Below are 24,921 nucleotides of genomic sequence, written 5' to 3' on the forward strand. Positions count from 1 at the left end.
TGCCAATATAGGGTCACTATCGTGGGGTTGCAAGAAAGGGGGGTTGTGGCGAAGGGAGGAGGGGTTGGGTGTGTGTAGAGGATGGAAAGAGGATGAGAGATGCTAGGGAGGAGCGATGAGGGGTTGGGGGAGACAATTGCGGTAAATAGGTAATTTGGGGAAGCTCACAGGAAAATTGGTGGAATAATTTCTCTTCTTTTTTTTTTGCCCTTTTCACTTTTCCTAAGTTCCAAATCCAAATTGATTGATTGTGGATTTCAGTGTGCAAGCCTTCTTTAAGTTTGCAGTTGTAGCAGCGCACACAAAATTTTCAGAACCGGTGCACATATGTGAGACAAAATCATTGTTTAAAGAAGACTTCACATTTGCATTCAAGTTCTATGAAAAATTCCACTTATTTGTCTCACATTTGTGCCCAGTTCTATGAAAATTTTATGTGAATGCTTCAATAATTCCATTGTATTAGGAGAAACATGCATATACATCACTGAAAAGCAAACTGCAATACATTCCATCACTAGTAATATCCTTCTCTGTACATGCTATACATGATACAAAGGTGACAAACTTATATTATACAAATAAAATAAAGGAAAAAGTCATTCATTTACAGTATAGTAATCTCATTTCATGCAATGTATTTGATGAGCAACGATCTCAGTTTTCTTCCCTTCAGAAATAGCAGCCTTCACCTACCTTCTCCGATGATCTCTTCAAGCGTAGAATTAGTGACATTTATCGGTGAATAATCTGTGTCAGCCGCCATTCTTGTTGTACTAGTCGATGAGCTGTAGTGGCTGTAGTCATTTTTTGCAGTATCAGCAGTATCATCACTCATAAAACTGGTTTTATCATTAAATTTCCAGTCAGTCAGATATCCGGGCCGCGAAGTTACATCACTAACTTCAATGTCTCCTGAAAGCATTGCCACTACACGGGACATGGATGGTCGTAGCGTTGGGGATGTTTGAGTGCACAAAAGAGATACTCCTATCACTCGTTTTACTTCTTCCTCATTGAATTCAGATAAATTTGCATCCACTAGCTCCACTTCATGGTTATTTTCATGTAGATTCCAAGCCTAAAAGGAGGCAAGATTAAAAACACGTCATAAGAATTCAAGATGAGAAAACCGTACATTATTTCTTAATCATGTAGTTGTAGTTGGAGCAGGGCATCCCATGTTGGGCACTTGTATTAGATGTGGATTGTGTTTGAATGAAAAATGGCAAAGATAAATTCAAAATTGGATTTGGAGAAATATGGAAATGATAACAGATGTATTGTTTCTCAAAGTACTTGAACGAGTAGCCTTTGTTTTTCATAGCATAGAACCGAGCCGTTTGTTTTCCTGATTGTATTTCTAATTTTATTTGGTTAGTACAAGAACTCAAGAAAAGAAAGTTTAGAAAAATCTTATATTTATTCGACGTGATAATTGTTTCCAAAAGCATGAAAACAACCATAGTTAAGCCCTACTGTTGCAGGATAATGAAGTTTCAACAACATAGTTTTTTCTACATTTCTTTAAACTAACACACTGTTTAAAACAGAGGGACTTATTCAATTTCCATGCAATTGGAACATTTCAAAGGATAAATGTGTATTGGGCGAAGAAAAAAAATGAATCATGATTCATACCCATTCAAGAAGATATATCTTATCATCCTCCAAGCTTGAGTCAGAATTTAGCCTTCCACTGACAATCTCGAGAGCTACAACACCAAAGCCAAACACATCGGCCTTTTCTGTGAGGTGCCCACGCATAGCATACTCAGGTGCAAGATACCCGCTGTATTAGCAACATAAAAGGCACCACTTTTAGGATATTACTTCAGCTGTGAACAATATCAAGATATTATAAATTAACTAATAAAAGGAGAAATTTATGGAGCTTGACTGATGAGAACTTTACATTGTCCCTGCAACACGAGTGCTTATGTGGGTCTTTTTGTCATCATAGAGTTTGGCCAAACCAAAATCAGAAATTTTGGGGATGAGATCAGAGTCGAGAAGAATATTGCTGGCCTTCACATCTCTGTGTACAATGCGAACCCGTGATTCCTCATGAAGATAAGATAGACCCCTTGCTACTCCCAAGCATATATCAAAACGAGTGGGCCAGTTAAGATACAAAGTTTTCTTTCCTGATTCATAAATGACAAATAAAGTTAAATATTTCCTGATCTCAATATTCAAAATTTCTACAATATATAGACATGTTAAGGTAATATCATTATACCAAATAGTGCTTGATCAAGACTCTTGTTTTCAAGATACTCGTAAACAAGCAGTCGTTTATCTCCCTCAATGCAGCATCCATATAATTTCACAAGATTTCGGTGTTGCACAGCAGATATTGTAGCAATCTCTGTGACAAATTGACTCTTTCCCTGGTGGGATGCCACAGAAAGTTGTTTAACAGCAACCACCCTCCCATCATTGAGTGTTCCCTGTTGAATACAAAAAACTTCAAAACTTGAGTTTATAAAAAAATTAAAAAAAAATAGCAGAGGTTGGGATTTTCCATAATGTTATTTATTTCTACAAAAATTACAATGGACTGTAGCCAGCTGCCATGCCACAATGATTTAAAAAAAGAAAAAGAAAAAAGAGGTGATTTGGCAAACTGTGATCTTCAACTAAGAAATTATGGAAACCCATAGAGGAACAGTAATTACAAGTCAGATGATTGGTACCAATTTATAAAGCAATATTAAGGGCTGGATGACATCTTGTTCTTAATTAGAATAATGACTTACCTTATAAACAGGTCCAAAGCCTCCCTCCCCGAGTTTGTTTGCAGGATTAAAATCTTCCGTTGCTGCCCTGAGTTCAGCATAACTGAAAGTGTAAGGTCTTGCATCAATCCCTAGGAGCTCTGCAAGTTCAATACAAACACTTGGTTGTGAATATCTTTAGAAGTCATAAGTATGTCTTATGAATTTAGTAAGCTTATAATGATGTTCATGATCCCAAAATGGTTTTTGCTTTAAACAAATTTTATGTAACAAACAAACAGCATTTAGGAAGCTTGATTTTGCATCTAACACATACACAGACACAGACAAGAAATTTTTAAGCAGAACTTAGACAGCATTTCCACTAACAGAGAGCCACAAATGGGCAAACAACATATCTGTTGTGGACAAAGAAGTCAGACTGCAATAATAAACTTGGCTTATTGCTTTTTTAAATTTGTACCTTCTTCCTCATTCATGTGCGCCCTTTTTCTTCTCTGGATGAAACAATATAACATAAATGCAGACAGAAAGGTTACAACTGCAACAGGAACAACTATCCCTACAATCAAACCGCTCTTGTTCTTACTGGTTGGAGTTGGAGGGTTGTTACTAACAGTGGGAATGAAATCTGTACAAAAGCTTAGTTGTCAAAAACTTGGCATCAAATTAATGTACTAAAATATCACATTTAAATTTCTGATCTCACTTCAAATATTTTTAATCATATTACCTGCTGGGGTGGCGCTGATTGCTGAAATAGAAGGTCCGTATGTAGCTTGAGTAGGTATACAACAAGTCCCTTTACCAGCCCAAAAAAGATGGATTTCAAGATAGTTTTCTGATACTCGAACCGTAAAATCCTTTTGAACAGCTTGGAAAGAGGCTCCACCTGCCTCCTTTCTTATGTCAAAATCTTTCAACACCCGATTGCCCTAGAATGAAGAAATTGAGAACTTAAGCGAGAAGAAAATGTAAAGAAGGAGATAATGATGATGATGAACAAGAAGTAAAAGAATTAAATGATGGATTGCATCAAAGCATGAATGTCTTTTTCTAATTGTTACTGAGAACTGAGAACTATATGATATTGAAAATTATTTGTAAAAAATAAATTGATGTATTATTATTTATTTGATGATTGATATTACAAGATTGTTATTATTGATAGATCTGTATTTTTTATTATTCTGTCTATTACAAATGGTTCCTTATATAGATGTAGGTGTAGTGGAGTAGGTGGTGGTAGGTGAGGAGTAGGTGAGTGTAGTAGGTGAGTGTGTGGTAGGTGATGGTAAGTGTGTGGTAGGTGATGGTAAATTTTAACAGCCCCCCGCAAACTCAAGGAGGATAGAAACTAACCAACTTGAGTTTGAAGAGAGGAACAAAACAAGAAAATACATAAAAAAAGGATAGGAGACACTGTATGGTCGTGTCAGACCGTTGGTGAAGACACTGTATGGTGGTGTCATAACGTTGTAGAGGACACTGTATGGGGGTGTCATAACCATGTAGAAGTCAGTTTATGGGGTCATGTCGGACCGTTGTAGAAGACAGTTTATGGGGTCATGTCGGACCGTTGTAGAAGACAGTTTATGGGGTCATGTCGGACCGTTGTAGAAGACAGTTTATGGGGTCTTGCTGGACCCTTGTAGAAACTAACCGGAATCAATGTCGGGACAGTTTACAGAGTCTTGTCGGACCCTTGTAGAAACTAACCGGAATCTATGTCGGGACAGTTTACAGAGTCTTGTCGGACCCATAAAGGAGCTAACCGGAATCAATGTCGGGACAGTTTACAGAGTCTTGTCGGACCCTTGTAGAAACTAACCGGAATCTATGTCGGGACAGTTTACAGAGTCTTGTCGGACCCATAAAGGAGCTAACCAGAATTAATGTCGGGACAGTTTATAGGGTCATGTCGGACCGCTTAAAAAGTCGCACCCTCAAAAGGTGTGCCCAATTTTTCAAAAGGCGTGCCATCAAAAGGCGTGCCCAATTCATCAAAAGACGAGCCAGACATGATGGCGAGGCACGTGGGCGCCTTGGCTTGCGTGCCCGTTTGTCGGCTGGTGGCAAGAGGCGCGCGATGCGCGTGGCTGCCTTGGCTATTTAACCAAGGCTGATGCTGAGGCTGAGGCAGAGAAAAGCTGCGAAAAACCTCTGAAAAAAAAACTTCGTTGTGCTGAGAGAGAGAGTCTGAAAAACTCTTCGTTGTGCTGAGAGAGAGAATCTTTAACACTCTGTTGCGAGAGATATTCTGTAACACTCGGTTACCCAGAAAATGGCCTCGTCCTCGTCTTCCCGTGGACTGCTCACCCTCTTTCCCGACCTCAACGAGTCAACAAGAGAGAGAACTGGTGCGGTGGCACTGGAACCTCAACCAAGCGCCCCGGAGTTTGCTCCGTTGAACTTTCCGATGCGGTCGGTGGAGCAAAGAATGACAGTGCAGTCAGATGTGGAGGCCAATCAGTATACTTTGAAGGCATGTGTGGAAAGCATGACGACGGTCACAAACTTGTCGAACCGGCTGCAGAGTAGGACAAATGAGGTGCAGCATTTAAATTCCCAGCTGGCTCTGCTCCAACGCATGTATAAGGATGCGCGAGCAGAGATCAGTGTGCTAAAGGCAGAAAACAAGGAGCTGAAGCGAAAGGCCACCGTGATGTTCCGATTTAGAGGGCTGCCATATGCTGCAGTGGAGGAGCAGGGAGTAGTGATCATGCCCAGTGGAGTAGGAAACACGGAGGCAACACCGGCAAGGGCTGCCCAGGACGGAGGCAAGAAGAAGAGACCGGCAGCAGAGTAGAGAAGAAAAATCCCACAGTGGGTGTGGGTTTTGGTTGTTTGTTTTGGTTTTTTTTTTTTTTTTTTTTTTTTTTTTTTTTTGTTTTTGTAAAATTGTGATCGGGGTTGATCCCTGAGATGAATAAAAATATGGGTTGTTGTGCAAATAGTAAATTGGTTTTTTTTTTTTTGCAAAGAAATAATAATGAGAAAAAAAAAAAAGTTTCGTGGCCCACGGTTGTGTGAAAACCGGCAATGGGTTTGATTTTTTTTTTTTTTTTTTTTTTTTGTAATAATAATAATAATAATAATTTTAAATAAAAATATATTAAGGTAGAAAGCATAGGCGTGGGTCTGATGGAGAGAAAAAGTAACATGAGAGAGAGGGAGTGGGTTGATTAAGAAAAAGTTTGGATCATAAAGTGCATGTGGGAGAAATGATTATGTTTTTTTTTTTTTGTTTAAAAAAGAAGAGATAAAATAAATAAATAAATAAATAAATAAATAAACAAAGTAGTAAAAGAAAAAAGTGGTGTTCTCTCTCTCTCACCACATTCAGCCCTTCGGGGAAGTTTGTTCAAATTGAACATGCCTTAACAGCTGATGGATCTGGCCAAACATCTTTAGGGATTAAAGCTGCTAATGGAGTTGTTATTGCGACAGAGAAGAAACTACCATCTATCGTGGTTGATGAAGCGTCGGTGATCGATGGCGCAAGTGGCGAAGCCGGACTTGGCGAAGAGGACGGAGATGTTACGGAGTTACAGATCGGTGTAAAGTATAAGCCGAAAACTTGTGACATTCAGGCACACAAAGGTGATAGAGTCAAAGTACATTATCGGGGTAAACTCACAGATGGATCTGATTCCAGCTTTGAAAGGAGTGACCCAATTGAGTTTGAACTTGGCAGTGGTCAAGTGATTAAAGGATGGGACCAAGGATTGTTGGGCATGTGCATAGGAGAGAAGCGCAAGTTGAAAATACCTGCAAAACTTGGTTATGGAGAGCAGGGGTCGCAACCCACCATTCCAGGTGGTGCAACACTTGTTTTCGACACCGAGCTTGTTGCAGTGAATGGGAAAACATCTGATGGAAGGTATGTGTAGAGGTCCGGCGGGCGGCCAAGGCGAGACTGCCGCCCGCCGGTGAAGTAGAATGACTAGGTTGTTAACCTTGCTCTGATACCATGTAAAAAATAAATTGATGTATTATTATTTATTTGATGATTGATATTACAAGATTGTTATTATTGATAGATCTGTATTTTTTATTATTCTGTCTATTACAAATGGTTCCTTATATAGATGTAGGTGTAGTGGAGTAGGTGGTGGTAGGTGAGGAGTAGGTGAGTGTAGTAGGTGAGTGTGTGGTAGGTGATGGTAAGTGTGTGGTAGGTGATGGTAAATTTTAACATTATTTCATAAATTTATGAGAAGAAATCACGGAGGCAGTTGTCATCTCTCATGTTTGGACAAAAATTGAACTAATATGATTAAAATTTCAGGGAAAGGGAGTGTGTGTTACGAAAACAAGAAGATCATGCAAACATTCTAGAAAAGGATTCTGGGAACTAATCTCAATGGGACATTGTCTGGTGCAATAGTAAGAGAATTAAAAATAGAACTCTAAAGGGTGACAAGACACGGGCTGTCAAGGGAGATAACATGGTTCAATTCTAAAGGCATCCATTTTGAGTGAATAAAGACCAGAGGATAGATCGATACCTAGTCCACCCTCCCCAGCACTCCGGGCTGATGAGACCAACAATAGATGATGTCCTATAGCATTTTCAACTGCTATTTCTAACTCTTATATTGATGAACAACAAACTTTAAAGTTGTGACATTAAGTTGAGTCTCTTGGATCACTTAATATACATTATCGAGCCCATTTCCTAACAGCTTAAGCTTTTGGGATAATTAGTGACTTAACATGGCATAAGAGCTCAAGTTGAGAGAGGTATTGGGTTCAAGTCTTTCCGTTGGCATTTAGTTCTCTGTTTATCACCCCACATGCATGACAGAGTTGCATGAGAGCGAGGGTGTTGAATATCTTGAATCTTGATATACTGTTGGGTTCATTTCTTACCAGCGTAAGCTTTTGGAATAATTGGTGACTTAACAGAGTCATGATGGTCAATCATAATTTACTACAGGGGTAGTGAACAGAAAGGTGGTAATGCAAGATTCAATTTAAAAGAAACGAGGAAAAGCACAGTTTCTAATCCAATTCCACAACTAAACACAGACCTGGATATATATATCAAAAACACGTCTTCCAAGACTTTTCCAAGTAAAAGGATTCAGGATAGCCATCTCTGCAAACTGAAGACTCACGTTATAATTACCATTCTCAAGCCCTAACCCATAGTATCTTAATGATCCGGCAGATATTCGTGCTGTCTGGAACAGCTCTGAGTCCAAAGTTTGTGTGAACTGAGATGAAGAGAAACTTATATACTGAGGCTGGTTGCTGTCGATGAAAAGTCCAACATTACTTACTGCCCACCTGTTTTCACTGGTAACATAATATGTAGCTGGACCCAGAGTCTCGTTATCCCTCTCGTAAATAATCTGCTTGTTAGATGTAATCTGTGGACCACCGCACTTAATTGAAAAGTTATAATCTGTTAATCAACGGAAAGAGAAAAATTATCAGATTGAATTCAATTAGCAAAAAGTAAAAATCAGCCATATCTCGTCGTTCATATATGTTTTATGGGTTCAATGCACTTTATGGCTGGGAATTCTCTCAACAATAGAAAGACACATTTGAGTCCATTCTGTCCATTATACCAAATTATATAATCTATGTTTCAAAATTGCATATTAAAAATTTATGAGTAAAAATTCATACACTGATCTCAAATAGATGTGATCCCTTTTATCCTCATATTATGGATGTACATATTCTACTCTCAGAATAATAGTTTAGGAAATTTCTAAACTGCACTTACAGACAGGAGAATTGCGGTTGCAGGGAAAATTCCTTTGAAGACAGCTCAATCCTGAAGGCAGAACACTGAAAGCAGAGGAAGAATGCATATTATTGTAATAGTTTCCTTTAGTTGTCAAAAAATCATAAAAATCTTTAGTGTTTCTTTAGTCATCATGCAATCATATCAATCCAATACACAAGACCATTATAAAGAATGCAAAAGAGAAATAATGTATACTAAAACACAAAAACATAATTATAAACAGTAAATCCAATTCAACTGCATACAAAAAGAATGGGAGGAGAAAAAAGTTCTAGACTACAGATAAGATCAATGAAATATTCCATATCTTCAAAACTAGAAACGTGCCATCATCATTTTTTCACATATATTTATGAGCACATATCAGCATCATAAAAAGTTCAAAAAACTATTGCATTCAGCAGCACTGTCACGCATGTTTGACTGCTCAAGCAGGTGCTGGTAACCAACTCATGTTGTTCAATGCTAAAACAATTTAACGGGAAAGAAACTAACTTTTGTTTAGTGTTGTTGTTTCATTGAATGTTCAGAATCGTATGTAATGAAACAAAAGCATACAGCAGGGAGAGAATCACCTGTTGTTTGAACTTTCTACTGTGAAGTTATTGGCCACTAAATTACTGCATATTACACCCCAGAAAATCTCAATGTCAGTTTCAGTTTCAAGGGTACAAGTCAATGTAGAAGACATGCACAAATGATGCAAAATGCAGTTATAATAAAAATTTGGAAGAAGAAAATCTTAAAATTTAGAAGTCGGCTGCCAAACTATTGCAGGATACCAGGATGGTATACCATGACTATTGAAAATGAGAGAGAGAGAGAGAGAGAGAGAGAGAGAGAGAGAGAGAGAAATTGTATTTACATACAGTTGCAAGTCTTGTTTGCTGATCCAAGAAGGAAAGCTCCCAGATAATTCATTGTATGACAAATCTCTACAGACAATAACATAATGGGAAAGTTCAGTTGATATTCCATCCTATGACCAATAACTTGGTTATTTTAATTTAACTTTGCTTATTTGTTAATTAATTATTATTATTATTTTTTATTTCTCTCCATACATATGATACATGTACACATGTATACTAGGATTGTTGCCTTGCCTATTACATGATTTTCTTGCACACATAGCAGGGTTGTCTAAAAAATATGTTGCTGTCAACAAAAATCAAATGGAAAAAATGATTAATCTCATTATGCTTTTGAATCTATATATAATCATGAAACTTGAGAAACTGTGTAATAGAAAACAAACATCTATTGATAATTGTTATATACCAAAGAAGGAATGAACTTCAAAACTTACAAAAGGAGTTTGTTGATAACACCCATTTACATGTGTTTAAATTAATCTATGAATGGTTATATAAGAAATACTTACATATTCATGAGAGATGTACTCATTTGGGCAGGAAGGGTACCAGTTAATTTATTATTCCCAAGAAACCTGAGCATAAAGAAATTAGTTCAAGGAATATAGAGTACATGCTGGGAGTTTTTTTGAAACGACAGGGCAGAAGATGTTTATTACAAGTACGAGAGAGAACTCAAATTGAACAGTGCAACCGGAATCTGTCCAGTTAAATTGTTGAAGCTCAAATCCCTGGATAATTACATAAACTGTGGTTGTAACAAAGAAAAGGTAAAATGAACTAGATAATAAAGTAAAGGGTCTTGTTTTGAATGTGCCATAGGGTCACATGTTAAGAAGGCCTAAAAAGATTGTACATTTTTATTGCACGTATTTCAAACAAAATGTACAATCTTTTTAAGTTTCTTAACATATTCACTAAGAGCATACGTTAACAAAATCTTAAAGCAAAATCATTAACAAATGTTTACATCATAGAGTTGGCTGGCTAGTTTTGATCCCCTCTTTCCCAACCAGATTATGAACTGGCCAGTTTTTAGGTTGAAGTATATGGGACCAACTCAAAATCAACAGCAATAACTTACAGATGTTTTAAACTTTGATAATCTCTGATATTGGATGGAATAGAACCAGAAATATTGTTATTCCTGAGAACTCTGCAGGACATGGAATGTTATTTCGTAAAAGAGCATTGGAGAATAATGAAAATGAAAAAGTAACACAGCAGATTATTGTACTATAACCATTTCGCCTTACAAGGTGCCCAGAGACGTCAGATCCTTAAGAAACTCCAGCGAAGAGCTACTGTTAGATAAATCACTTATTCTCCTACATTAGTACACGTTACATTATAAGAAAGAATATTAGCTTTATTGATATGCTAAATATGAACAAAATCTATTGAAAGAGTTAACACTCACAAATCTGTCAACAAGGTTAAGTTGGAAAATGTGGATGGGATCGCACTTCCGAATGAGTTTCCCTGAAATCTCCTACAGAAAGTTAAGATGCAACTGATTTATAGATTATGCAATAGAGGTTGCTGAATATCGTTGTTAAGTACCAATTTTTTTTTTTAGGTACATAATATAATATGGATGCGCAGATAGGCTAGTCTACACATCCGCTAGGGAGCATTGCCCTTAATACCCACACACATCTGCCGAAACCAACACCGCACCTACGTCTAAGGTTCCAGTGTACTCTGGGTATTAAGAAGTAGGTGGAAACCCAATAATCCGTTATGGGGGAGACTTGAATCCAAGTGTTAAATACCAAATTTTACATCTCAGTTACTATACATTGAAAATGTAGTTTAACATAAAGCCATAATTTGAGTGTTTAGTATTAACTAAAGAAAATACAACATGCATATTGCTTACAAGGTAGTAAGCTTTGACCAATTCCCAATGAAGTCAGGTATGCTGCCATTCAGTTCAGTATCTGAAGCCCACCTGGGATCCCCAACATTCTTCCTCGGTAAATTTGAAATATTTAAATTGAATGAAATATTTATCCAATAAGTTTCTTAGAAAAGGAAAAAAGATATGTCAGAAAGCTCTTACACCGTTTGCATGTTTTGTAGAGCAGCAAATGATGAAGGTATAGCTCCACTAAGTCCAGAACTATCGATGTAGCTGTCAAGGTGGATAATGTTCATCAAAAAGATGATACAGGTACAAGTACGACTCACAAGATGGGTTACACATACACAAGACAACCATGATGCTCTCAGGTCTAAGGATTGCATGCACAATTGTAACTAATGAGCATCTATTTGACAAGTACAAATCTGTATAGATATTCATAAATGGTTACATTCAATGAACTTGCTCTTTAACAAGCACCCACATGTTTGCCTCAGTGTTTCCACATTAGTGACTTGAGACTAGCCACTCTCTCAATTGAACCAACATAACATGTACTAGTATTACCAAATTATTAATTCCCAATTAATAACCCCATGATCAGTTCATTTAAGAATAACGTATAGAGAAGTAAAAGTCTAATATTCTTAACTTTTAAGAACATGTATAGTTAACCCAATTTTATGGATTTATCGTGTAAAGAATAATATACACAGTAAACATGACAAGAAAACTTGTCATATGCTTTGATTAAATGATAATACTATTTTACAAAATTGTACCAACCATATCTTCTAGATTGACTTTTAGGGCACAAGACTAACAACACCAACTCAACATCTAAAGCTAAGGCTAAGTCAGATATAAATCTCATATGGCCAAAATATTGGATACACAGACTTAAGGACAGGACCACTTTTAGAGGTAAGAAGAGGAAAGTGAACAGGAAGAAGGTATTGGTGCTCTTTCACATCTAAACAGTACACACAACTATGACATCTTCAGATATATGATGAGCATGATCAACATATATATGTATCTCTCAACTCAATTACAGTAACACAATAATAGTTTATTAGAGGGCATTATACTCTACCGTTTACGAATCCTATTCATATGGATACCAAATGTAGTCCAACAAGAGAAGCAGCATTCTTTTGGAAAATTAAATAAAAAGTGAGCAATATCTCAGCACTCACAGTTGCTCTAATTTTGCTAAATTCCCAAGATCTGATGGTAGAGGGCCAGAAAAGTTATTTGAACTAACGGACCTGGAAAATAGCAAGTAAATAATATCAAATAGTTTGAATTTGTTATCTGAACGGGATGCAGGAAACAGGTATGTCATTAAATTACTTGCATAAGTGATTCAAATGTTCCATTCAATTAGATCCTGAATACCACTATAGCAAAAGACTAAGATTTTAAAATAACAATCAAGAATAGCAGAAGGCAATCATGGAGAAAAGTATTTGTTGACGCACATATATTGGGAAATTCTATTCACACTACAGAAAATATCAATACACACCATTTGTGTCATTTGGATATGAAAAGTCAAATGTTTGGACATAACATTCCAAGCAAAAAATAGTTGCTCGTATATAAACTATTGAACGTAATGTATATCTGAACAATTCATTTATGTTCAGGAAGTTTATGTCCAAAAATTTGATTTTTGTTTAGAAGTTTATATCTGAACAAGACAAATGGTGTGTACTGAGATTTTGATATCCAAACAACCGTTTTTTGTTGAAAAGTTTATGTCTAAACATTTGACTTTTGTTCAGAAGTTTATATTCGAACGACATAAATGATGTGTATTGAGATTTTACATGGTGTGTGAATAGAATTACCCATGTATATGTGCTTAAAAGGTGGCATAAAGTTGCCTTGCAAGTTGCAATCAATTGAAATTCAAAACATCAAGCTGCCTCTAAAACACATACAAAATTAAGAATAACATACAGTGATATTAAATTAGTAAGTTTTCCAAGTTCCACTGGAAGCTCTCCCGATAATGCATTAATACCCAAGCTCCTAACAAAATTAAATGAGATATCAGAACATTACATATAGAATATTAATGACCTGCAAAATGTTAATAGAAAGTGAGGTAACTTTACAGGTACTGCATGCGAGTTAGATTGCCAATGGATGCAGACAGGGGACCTGTCAGATAATTTTGGGCTAAATTCCTACAAAATATGAAAGAAACTTTAGTCTCATTAACAACAGTAAACCACTGAGCTGCACATAACACATGCTTCACTGGCAATATTCTACGTCACAATTTCATGGGCTGCAGTTTGACACTCCTTAGTTTACACAGAAAATGTAAAATGATATAACAAGGAAAACGACAAATTTGTGATTTTTTAATAAAAAAATAAAATTTAAAAAAAAAAACAATGAAGAACCATACAAATTGACGAGGTAAGTCAAAGTCCAAAGCTCATCCGGGATTACACCAGTAACGTCTAATGCATAGACTTTCCTGTAGAAAATGGGGGGAAAAAGGTAAGTAGTAAGCAAAATAATTGAACAAGCAGTATTAAGTGCTCAAGTTAACAAAATCAAGGTACTGAACTTTCAACTACTTAGTGTAAGTTTTCTAAACACGACTGTATATTAGATTGAATTGAATTGAACAAAGAATACATACATCATTTATATAGAGTACCACTAATTCCTAATCCTACATGAATACATCACTGAGATATATAGAAGTCTAATAGATATAGGACACTTATTCCTAATCCTAGGAGAACACATATTCTCACACTTAGTACATAATATTGCCTCGTATGGAAATTGATGGAAGACTTAAAAAGTTCACACCACTTGGAGTGAATTCAAACTTTGGATTTGAATCGACTTTCACTAACTTGTAGCAGGAAATGAGGGTTTTTTTTTTGGGTGACAATTCGGTGTCCAGGCTAGCTTATCCGCACGTCAACTAATTCCAGGACCCACGTAAAGTGCCCCCTCCACGTAGATCGGGCAAATCTCGAGCAGAATTCACAAGCGTGGCCCCAATGAGTTGATAACACCTAGTGAGAGTTAAACTTGAGACTTGGAGGGAGCACACCCCTAGGCCCCCAAACTGCACCCCCTAGGCCAACCCTTGGAGTTGTAGGAAATGAGTTTATGAGAACAATAATCTCGATAATAATTTGTCCTTTTTACTTGAGGTCTTCAATTGGTACTACTAAAGCAATATTCTTAACAATCACATCCATTTTTATTGCCTCAAACCATGTTGTTCCTAGCCTTCTTTTATTTCTTTTACCATCTTCAACATGGTTCTATGTTACAAATGGCCATACCTCTCAAGAATTTTTCGTGCATTTTATCTTCAATCCGTACCACTTCTAAGAGGAACTCCACTAGTCATTGCCAAAATAGCAATGCCAAACCGTCAATTTGACATGCTTCAATGCCAAAGTGCTAAATTTTGTCTATGTTGCTCCATTGGTGCAAATGTCATTTTGACATATCCATAACATTGCTTATTTCCATTCATTGGACTTTTTACATCCAAACCATTGATCAAAACCCTCTCTTGGGTGATTTGAGTTGGCACAAATAGCATTGTCAAATCTCGTGCCAAATCAAGCACAAGGTTTGACAATGCCATTTTTTGGCAACTCTTTTGGCAGGCCATTGGAAAAGGTTTCTTTAGTAGATTTGCTATAAGCCACTATAGCTGCTGGCAAAGTTGCTCTAATGTAGCATAAATTTATTATTCTATGCTTTCTTTATAATTCTAATCATACATCTCAATATTTTCCTTCTAGCTACACTAAATTTAATATTCTAGCTACACTCAATTTTTTAACAAGATACTTCTTTAACTGTCCAACATTCTACACCACACATTATAGCACCAAACCAACCAAACCAAACCTTAAGTCTCATCAAATGGGGTCGACTAAAACAACGTCCAAGTAGTACACATTAATGTATGTTTGGAAGGGGAAAGATTGAGTACACACCTAACCTTTAACATAATACACAAACTATGGTCCCAAGACTTGAACCCATAACCGCAAGGTTATTATTAGGCAAAGTCTTAACCATTGAACCAATGGTCACCACACATGATAGCAGATCTAAATTAATGAGAAATTTAACAACATGGTAAGGAAGTTGGTGATCATATTGAACAAATTGCAGCTTTAATATACCTATATATGAATTGGACCATATGTCAAACATGCGGGGGTTACGTGATGAAAATCCAAGCATTTGCTACTTACAAGTGGGTAATGTGGCAAATAGTCCCATTGCATTCGCATTGGATTCCAGGATTGTAATTCCCATTGGAGGTCTCAATGCTGGTTCCGTCGATGGCAGCTCCACTACATGGTTCTCCACTTATGTTCCACTGATTTGATGCTGCCACTATTGCCCATTTTTTGAAGATGGAATTCAAAGCAGTCACTGCCAATCAAATTCATAAACAATCTCAACAAGATTGAACATCTCTTATAATAAAATAAAATAAAAATGTATATACATTTTAAGCTTTGTTAACCAATATTTTGTGGCAGCCCCATTCATAATCACACCGTACATGTTATTGATTATACATTACTAGAAGTAGTGACACACACATTGCATGTATGTGTGGTACAACTAAAGCAAATTCATAATTTGGGAGGATGAATAATTTTGAATTGGTGAATTTTACAATTTGAGATAAACATAAATTTTTTACACAATAAAAAGTTTTTTTTTTTTTTTTGTTGAATTATTTTAAATAAAAATAAAAATCATACAGCTTCAATTTAGAGTTCACACTAAACTGGCATGTTCCCTCTATGTAGTAGTATAGTATAGTTAGCTGTAAATCTAGCCATTAGAGACATCTATACCATATTATGAAGTTGACAATTTGGGAAAAATCCTTTTGTTTGAAGGAATTTTGTGTACATATTGTTTAGAATTTATAACTTAAAATTAAGATTCATTTATTCATTATCAATCAATTATGACACCAAATATACTTAGGCCAAGTTTGGGTAGTTTAAAAAAAGTCAAAAAGTCAAAAAGTTACTCAAAAAGTTAAAAAGTTATCACTATTCACCAAAAGTCAACAATTACGGCTGCACAATTCCCAATTCTAATTTTCTCCTACAAACTAATTTTTACAATTTTTTATTACACATTTTTCCATAAAAAGTCAAAAAGTTAACCCAAACATTCATATTTTCAACCTCAACTTTTTAGTCTAAAAAGACAAAAAGTACACTTATTTAGTCTTCCCAAACTTGACCTTAATTATGACACCACAAAATGCACTGCATTTTAAGTTCTAATTTGTCTTATTAAATAAGGTTTTATAGAATACCTCTACCTCCTACTTGCTTGAATATGGAGTCCCTCAATGAAATTAACATAAAATCGTGAAACTTCATAACTAAAATTAAAAATTAAAAATTGAGAAAGAAGAAGAAGAACAATAAATTATTCAAAATATATAAAGCAAAATTGTGTAGGGTGAAAATGTCAATAAAATCTTGTTTCATTTTTAGAGAAAATTTGACATTTGCAAATTTGAAATGGGCATACAATTCTACTTGATGGTGAACCAATTCGTTGAAGACAAATTTAAAGAAAGAAAGTTATGTTTGAGATGCAATCGAGTTTGACTTTTTAAATTCTCAAGTGAGGAAAAAAAAAAAAAAACAACATACGTGGAATTATTGTATTACTCTTAAAACTAGCATAAAATGGCATGTGCAGTGTTGACTAATGATTACCCAAAATAAATTTTTTTTTTTTTAAAAGAAAATAGTTTGACTAATGAATAAAAATCTTACTTGCCCCAAAGAAAAAAAATGACAGCAAATAAAAAAACCTATTCACATCATTACAAAATCAGACTCTGGAAATATTCAACCAATGTTAAATGGAGATTGCGGAAATGCACACAATAGTTCTTAAAGTTAAAAAATCCTTGCCTAATAATGAAAACATCAAATTAGCCAACCAATTAACCAATTGTGTCAATCTTTATAGCCCTGGGTTCGAAATTTCTATTAGCGATCTCTTTATAGCCCTTGATGTTGAATTGGCTACAGATTCTGGAGGTCACCCCATGTGAAAGGGGTGATCCTCATGTCAACAATGGAAGGCCACCAACCTCATGTCAACAATGGAAGGCCACCAACCATGTCAAAAGTCAAAGAATGAGGGCTCTCCCACCTACTCCTTTGTGTATAAATAGAGACGGGAGGGAGAGGATATAGACATCAGATGTGGAGCTGAGAGGTGTGAGTTGAGAGCAAAGAGAGAGAGAATTACAGAGAGTGTTGTAATTCACCATTTTGTTCAATATAGTGAATCCGCTGCCCGTGGACGTAGGCGACTTGCCGAACCACGTTAAAACTTGTGTGTTATTGCTTGTTTGAGTTCCCTGGTGTGCCCCCGATCCTCAACAATTGGTATCAGAGCCCGGGTGGAAAAAAATCGAGTTTTTTCCGAAAGTGTCCAGATTTCGAAGTGGTCGAAATCCACTTCTGAGCATACCAGGAGGAAGGTCAGGAGGAGAGGAGTCCAGAACAGCAAAAACAGAGCCCAGAAGCCTCTCCACGCGCCCTCACGCGCTCCTAGAAGTTGGCGCGTGAGCCACAGTCTCGACACGCGCCCCCACGCGCCGTTAAGGCACCCGGCGCGTGGTCCCACTCTCATCCACGCGCCCCACGCGCTGACGGAGGAAGAAGACGAGTGGGGGAAGGCGCGTGTAATACACGCGCGTACCACGTCAGCCGACACGTCAGCCACGTGTCAGACACGTGTCAGACACGTGTCAGCCCAGTCAGCCTGAGCCGCTGACCAAGCCGGGTTGACCAGCCGTCAAGCCGTTGACCGCGCCGCCGATCCTCCGTTGACCGCGCCGCCTGCGCCGTTGACCGAGCCGTTGACCAGCCGTTGACGGGAGAAATTATCCGGTGCATCTCAGCGCACCAGATTCCGCAGATCTGACCCGTCCAAAGTATTTTTGCCAGATCGGAGCCATTCGGAGTCCGTTTTTGACGATCCAATAGTGCTTCCCAACTATTTGGAGTATTCCGGACACATCTGTACGGTCAGTTTTTTGAATTGAAGTTTCTAAAAAATGGCAGAATCTAGAGCATCCGAGTCCGTAAGTAATCCAGCCAGTACAAGCACTTCTAGGCATTGGACCCCGGTGTCCCATGCCAAGTTCGAGGTAGAGAAGTTCGATGGAAGCAGCAACTTCGGCATGTGGAGATGCGAAGTTAAGGATATGCTTGTCCAAATGAACCTGCACTTCACTCTGGGAGACAAACCAGATGACATGGACGAGATAGAATGGGAGAGGGTGAATCTCCTGGCCTGTAGTTCCATCCGACTTTGCCTTGCAAAAGAGGAGAAGTATGCCTTTACAGAATATGATATTGCGAAGAAGCTTTGGAAGGCGCTGGAAGATAAGTTCATGACAAAGAGCATTGAGAACCGGCTCTACTTGAGGAAGAGGTTGTTTCGTTTCGACTACGTTAAAGGTATTTCGATGAACGAACACCTAAATAACTTCAACAAAATTATTACGGATTTGAAGAATTTGGATGATCATGTTGGTGATGAAGATAAAGCACTGTTATTGTTAAATTCCTTGCCTGACTCGTATGATCATCTCACTACTACTTTACTGTACGGTAAAGAGAAGATCAAGTATATTGATGTTGCAAACGCCTTGGTGAACAATGAGTTCAGAAGGAAAGATAAGTCTGCAAACAGGGACTTAACATCCGAGGCATTAACAGTCAGAGGCAGAACAAATAACAGAAGAAATACAGGGCGAGGAAAGTCTCGCTCAAAATCCAGGGGGAAACCTTCAGACAAAAGACGTCTTGCAAAAGACGAGTGTGCAGCTTGTCGCCAGAAGGGGCATTGGGCAAAAGATTGTCCAAATAAAGACAAGACAGAAGAGAAGGTGAATATTGCACGAGATGGAGATAATGATGAAGGAGGAGCCTTCACAGTTTCATCATATGGCCAGTCGGATGAATGGATAATAGATTCCGGATGTTCATTCCATATGTGTCCTAACAAGCAGTGGTTCTCGAGCTTACGAGAGTTCGATGGAGGAGTTGTGCTGATGGGCAACGACCAAGCTTGCCAGACAAAGGGGATTGGAACAATTAAACTGAAGAGCCATGATGGAACAATTAGAATTCTTGAAGATGTACGGTATGTACCAGATCTAACCAAGAATCTCATCTCAGTGGGAGTTTTAGACTCCAAAGGTTACAGAATAACCATGGAAGGTGGAGTCCTTAAAGTTGTTCGAGGAGCATTGGTTGTAATGAAGGGTACTCGACAGGGAAATTTATATTTCCTAGATGGCTCTACAGTCACAGGGAGAGTGGCTGTCTCCACCAGTTCCAGCTCAGAAGATGATGCATCAGACACTTCCAAACTTTGGCACATGCGCCTAGGGCATGTCGGTGAGAAGGCTTTACAAGGATTGGTAAAGCAAGGCCTGTTGAAAGGCGCCAAGACGGGGAAGCTTGAGTTCTGCGAGCATTGTGTATTGGGCAAGCAAACAAGAATCAAGTTTGGTACTGCAATTCACCGTACCAAAGGGATTCTAGACTACGTCCACACTGATGTATGGGGTCCTTCCAAGACTGCTTCGTTGGGAGGTAAACACTACTTTGTGTCGTTCATTGATGATTTCTCTAGAAGAGTTTGGATTTATACAATGAAACACAAAGATGAAGTCTTAGACATCTTTCTTACGTGGAAGAAGATGATTGAGACCCAGACAGGCAGACGGATCAAGAAGCTCAGATCTGACAATGGTGGAGAATATACATCAGATCCCTTCTTTGAGGTTTGCCAGAATGCAGGGATAGTGAGACATTTCACAGTTCCTGGAACACCGCAGCAGAATGGAGTTGCAGAACGCATGAACCGCACTTTGGTGGAGAAAGTCCGGTGTATGCTGACACAGTCTGGATTGAGCAAGGCATTTTGGGGCGAGGCATTGAACTATGCTCGTCATCTTGTCAACAGACTACCTACTGCAGCATTAGATGGGAAGACTCCCATGGAGGTATGGTCAGGAGTCCCAGTTACTGATTATGATCAGTTACGTATCTTTGGATGTCCAGCATATTTTCATGTTACAGAATCTAAGTTGGATCCAAGAGCCAAGAAAGCCATCTTATTGGGCTTCGGTGACGGTGTCAAGGGATACAGACTGTGGTGCCCTGAATCAAAGAAAGTTCTCATCAGAAGAGACGTTACCTTTGATGAGTCTGTAATGCTGAAGCAATCAGATCCTCAACAGAATGAGGAAGCATTGAAGAAGTCAGTGCAGGTGGAGTTTGAGACTCCAACAAAGACTAGTCAGCCAATCAACCATCCTGAAGAAGTCTCAGAGGATAGCTCTGAAGAGAGTTCAGATGAAAATGAAGATCCAGAGGCTCCGCATCAATCAGAACCCATTGCAATCAGGAAAGGGAAAAGGGTGACTAAGAAACCCAGTTGGATGACCGATATGGTAGCCTATGCACTTCCAATCATTGAAGACAATATTCCTTGCACTTTCAAAGAAGCCGTGCATAATGTAGAAAGTGTCAAATGGAAGGAGGCTATGGATGAAGAGATCGGGTCACTTCACAAGAACCAGACTTGGGAGTTGGTGCAACTTCCAAAAGGCAAGAAAGCAATTGGGTGTAAGTGGGTTTACACCAAGAAGGAAGGCATTCCAGGCAGAGACAACATCAGATTCAAAGCTAGATTGGTAGCTAAAGGCTATGCTCAGAAGGAAGGAATAGACTACAATGAGGTATTCTCACCTGTTGTGAAGCACACGTCTATTCGCATCTTGTTAGCTTTGGTTGCACAGTTTGATCTCGAGCTCGCCCAACTCGACGTCAAAACTGCCTTCTTACATGGAGATCTTGAAGAGGAGATATACATGTCCCAGCCAGATGGTTTCAAAATTGCTGGAAAAGAGAATTGGGCCTGTAAGCTGAACAAATCGTTGTACGGATTGAAGCAATCCCCGAGACAGTGGTACAAGCGATTTGATCGGTTCATGATAGAGACAGAATACACAAGAAGTCAATTTGATCATTGTGTATATTTCCGTAAGCTTCCCGACGGTTCCTTCATCTATTTGCTCTTATATGTAGATGATATGCTGATTGCATCTACGAGCAAGGTGGAGATTGACAAACTCAAGGCACAGTTAGCAAGGGAGTTTGAAATGAAGGATTTGGGAGAAGCAAAGAAAGTTCTTGGCATGGAGATCAAGAGAGACAGGAAGAAGGGCACGGTTTGTCTGACACAAACCCAGTATCTGAAAAAGGTGTTAGACAGATTTGGCATCAATGGGAAAACCAAAGCTGTAAGTACACCATTGGCCCCTCATTTCAAGCTTAGTGCTTCGTTGTCTCCACGCACAGAAGAAGAACGGAAGCATATGGCACAGGTTCCATATGCAAATGCAGTTGGTGCATTAATGTATGCTATGGTTTGTACACGGCCTGACATCTCGCATGCTGTGAGTATGGTAAGCAGGTATATGCATGATCCAGGAAAAGATCACTGGCAGGCAGTGAAATGGATCCTAAGGTACATACATGGCACGGTCAATCTGGGATTGAAGTTCGAGAGAGATAACCGACTCGGGCAGAATTTGGAAGGATATGTGGACTCAGATTATGCTGGTGACTTAGACAAACGCCGGTCAACAACAGGGTATTTATTTACGCTTGCTAAAGGGCCGGTAAGTTGGAGGTCAACGCTTCAGTCAACGGTGGCTTTGTCTACTACAGAGGCAGAGTACATGGCAGTAACGGAAGCCTTTAAAGAAGCTATTTGGCTACATGGGTTGATTGAAGACTTGGGAATTGTTCAGCAGCACGTTGAGGTGTTTTGCGACAGTCAGAGTGCCATTTGTTTGGCAAAGAACCAGGTTCATCATGCCCGCACCAAGCACATTGATGTCCGTTTCCATTTCATCCGAGAAATTGTGAATGAAGGGGATATTCTGCTTCAAAAGATTGGTACTGCAGATAATCCGGCCGATATGCTCACAAAGGTAGTTTCTGGGATCAAGTTCCAACATTGTTTGGACTTGGTCAACATCTCTCGGAACTGAGCACCTTCGGGTGCATGGCAGTGTTGATCGATCACTATGTTGGATAAGAGAATCCTCGCCAAGGTGGAGATTTGTTGAATTGGCTACAGATTCTGGAGGTCACCCCATGTGAAAGGGGTGATCCTCATGTCAACAATGGAAGGCCACCAACCTCATGTCAACAATGGAAGGCCACCAACCATGTCAAAAGTCAAAGAATGAGGGCTCTCCCACCTACTCCTTTGTGTATAAATAGAGACGGGAGGGAGAGGATATAGACATCAGATGTGGAGCTGAGAGGTGTGAGTTGAGAGCAAAGAGAGAGAGAATTACAGAGAGTGTTGTAATTCACCATTTTGTTCAATATAGTGAATCCGCTGCCCGTGGACGTAGGCGACTTGCCGAACCACGTTAAAACTTGTGTGTTATTGCTTGTTTGAGTTCCCTGGTGTGCCCCCGATCCTCAACACTTGACTGCACTTTGGGAGAGAGGGATGGGGTCGTTGCCATGCTCCCCGGGTTGGTTTGTAGGGTCAGGTCCAGGTTGGTCTTGGGGGTTTCTAGGTCACCAAATAGATATATATTTTTTCGTGTCAATCTTTCTTAATGTTTGCAGTACTTTATCCGTAGACCACTATTATTCCAAGCAATGAAATCCAATACTCCAATTATCCATGTTTTTCTAACATCAAATTAGCTAGACAATTTATTTAATTTAAAATTTAAAATCACATCCAAAAAAGTTGTCCTTCAAAAGGTTCTGGTATATTTGTTTGTACTTCTAAAATTTTTAGCTTATTTGTCTAGTTTAAAAAGCTCAAAAAAAATTAAAAAACTATTTTGAAAAAATAAGTTTTTACTAGTGGATGGGGTATTTCCTCACCAGGTGTTAAAAAAAAGACCTTAAAAAACTCAAAATAAACTAAAAAATCTATTTATTTATTTGTAGATTGATTTATCTATAAAAAAAAAAAAACTATTTATTTGTGTAGAAAATATTTTTTATATTTTTTTGATGTTTAGTAGAAAGTACACGGAAAATATTTTGCATGATGAACAGAAACAAATTATATTTTCAATCTTGTAAAACTGGAAACGTTTTTTTAGACTAAATTCTTTACAATATCACCACACTATTACCACCCCACCCTTACCTCCACCACTACACCACCATCACCGTTGCTATCACTACCGCCACCGCCTCACCATCATACCACCACCTCCACACCTTCGTTTCACCACCACCACCACCACCAAACATAAAAAAATATTTTCTGAAACAAATTCTCTATTTAAAAATATTTTCCACTCAAACAAACAATATATTTTTTTGATTTATCCAGTAGAACACGGACTGAGTCGGTGGAAATATAGAATCATATCTGATTGGTTCGGCCCGGCCCAAATGCTTAGATTTCCCAAACACGACAAGAAAATGACTTGTCCTCTGATAGCACACAGCTTTGTTCGATTCGATCAAATAAATCAAAACACACGCACACAGAGTCCAAGATCGAGCTCGAGATCGAGAGAGAAACACAGTTTTGTTCGATCAATTAAATCAAAACACACACACAGAGAGAGAGAGAGAGAGCACCTTCAGAAGCAGGCGTAGTGCCATTTTGAGCTCGAGCAATCTGAAGAAGGAGGAGGAGGCCGAAGGAGATGCAAAAAAAGTAGTGAAAGGCCTGCATCGCACTACACACTTTCATCTTTCTTCCTCAGATTGCTTCCTAGTATTCTCATGCATTCATATCACCAGTACAATGAGAGAGATAGATACAGAGAGAGAGAGAGAGAGAGAGAGGTGTTTTTAGAGATCAAAGTGGAAATGCAATCATATCATACCTCCATTTTCTCTCCTGGTGTGGTGGCCTAGAGATAAGATCGAGGCCATTCCACCAACTCCAACTCCTAAAACATGTGCTTTGATTATTTTACTACTATTATACGCATACTTCAAAACTCTGCCACACGCGCCTCGTACGTTCCAAAATAATAGTCCTAAAGAAAAATATTTTGGAGCACTAATTAGTGTTCCCACTAATTAGGTGGTAGTGGGTCCCGTCATTAATGATGTGATGTTTTAATCTTGGAGTTATATTTTTTTTAATTTTTTTTAATGCATTAGTGTTATTAGTGGTGATATTTTTAGTGGGATGAATCATTGCTGTAGTCCTAAATTCAATTTTTTATGGTATAATTATTATATTTTAAAATATTAATTTTTTAAAATTATTTTAATTGCATAATTATAATTTTTATGTTATTAATAAATTTAAAAGAATGACAAAATAGTAAATTCATATCATTTTATTTCTTGGATTTTGAGAAGAGTTGGGTTGGTTTGGAGTGTATTAAAAAATTACACTTTTTTATCTTTTTTATATCACATCACTTCTTTATTTTTTTGTATATCTTTTTTCTAAAAAATCAAAGAAGCTAAGTAGTGCTGTGCAAAATACCGCTAAATTCGCACCGATCCGCATCAATCCGCACCACTCTAACCGCTAACTGTGGTTTAAACTTTAAAATTTATAATCCGC

The 24,921-nt window shown here is 38.0% G+C and overlaps 1 protein-coding gene across 3 annotated transcripts; it reads right to left on the reverse strand.

Moving 5' to 3' along the window:
- Window positions 1-480: 480 nt before the first annotated feature.
- Window positions 481-24,390, reverse strand: LOC114319288 (putative LRR receptor-like serine/threonine-protein kinase At1g56140). Of its 3 annotated transcripts, XM_082881736.1 has the most exons (25): window positions 24,224-24,390; window positions 23,973-24,108; window positions 15,513-15,696; window positions 13,676-13,747; window positions 13,377-13,448; window positions 13,219-13,290; window positions 12,450-12,521; window positions 11,449-11,520; window positions 11,266-11,337; window positions 10,804-10,875; window positions 10,640-10,711; window positions 10,468-10,539; window positions 10,043-10,114; window positions 9,893-9,958; window positions 9,378-9,443; window positions 9,084-9,128; window positions 8,485-8,549; window positions 7,778-8,154; window positions 3,475-3,676; window positions 3,205-3,372; window positions 2,763-2,881; window positions 2,243-2,453; window positions 1,916-2,147; window positions 1,642-1,792; window positions 481-1,081 (listed from the first exon to the last, which is right to left on the reverse strand). In XM_082881736.1, the coding sequence occupies exons 2-25, from the start codon at window positions 24,085-24,087 to the stop codon at window positions 689-691; spliced, it is 3,114 nt and encodes a 1,037-aa protein (XP_082737862.1). In that variant the 5' UTR covers window positions 24,088-24,108; window positions 24,224-24,390; the 3' UTR covers window positions 481-688. The 3 variants fall into 3 exon arrangements, with proteins under 3 accessions (XP_082737862.1, XP_028122089.2, XP_082737863.1); XM_028266288.2 differs by lacking the exon at window positions 24,224-24,390 and having other exon boundaries at window positions 23,973-24,223; XM_082881737.1 differs by lacking the exons at window positions 10,804-10,875; window positions 24,224-24,390 and having other exon boundaries at window positions 23,973-24,207.
- Between the last annotated feature and the right edge of the window lie 531 nt (window positions 24,391-24,921).

Source organism: Camellia sinensis, chromosome 7, assembly GCF_055761805.1.
Source record: "Camellia sinensis isolate YWXY chromosome 7, ASM5576180v1, whole genome shotgun sequence".
NCBI classification, from domain to species: Eukaryota; Viridiplantae; Streptophyta; class Magnoliopsida; order Ericales; family Theaceae; genus Camellia; species Camellia sinensis.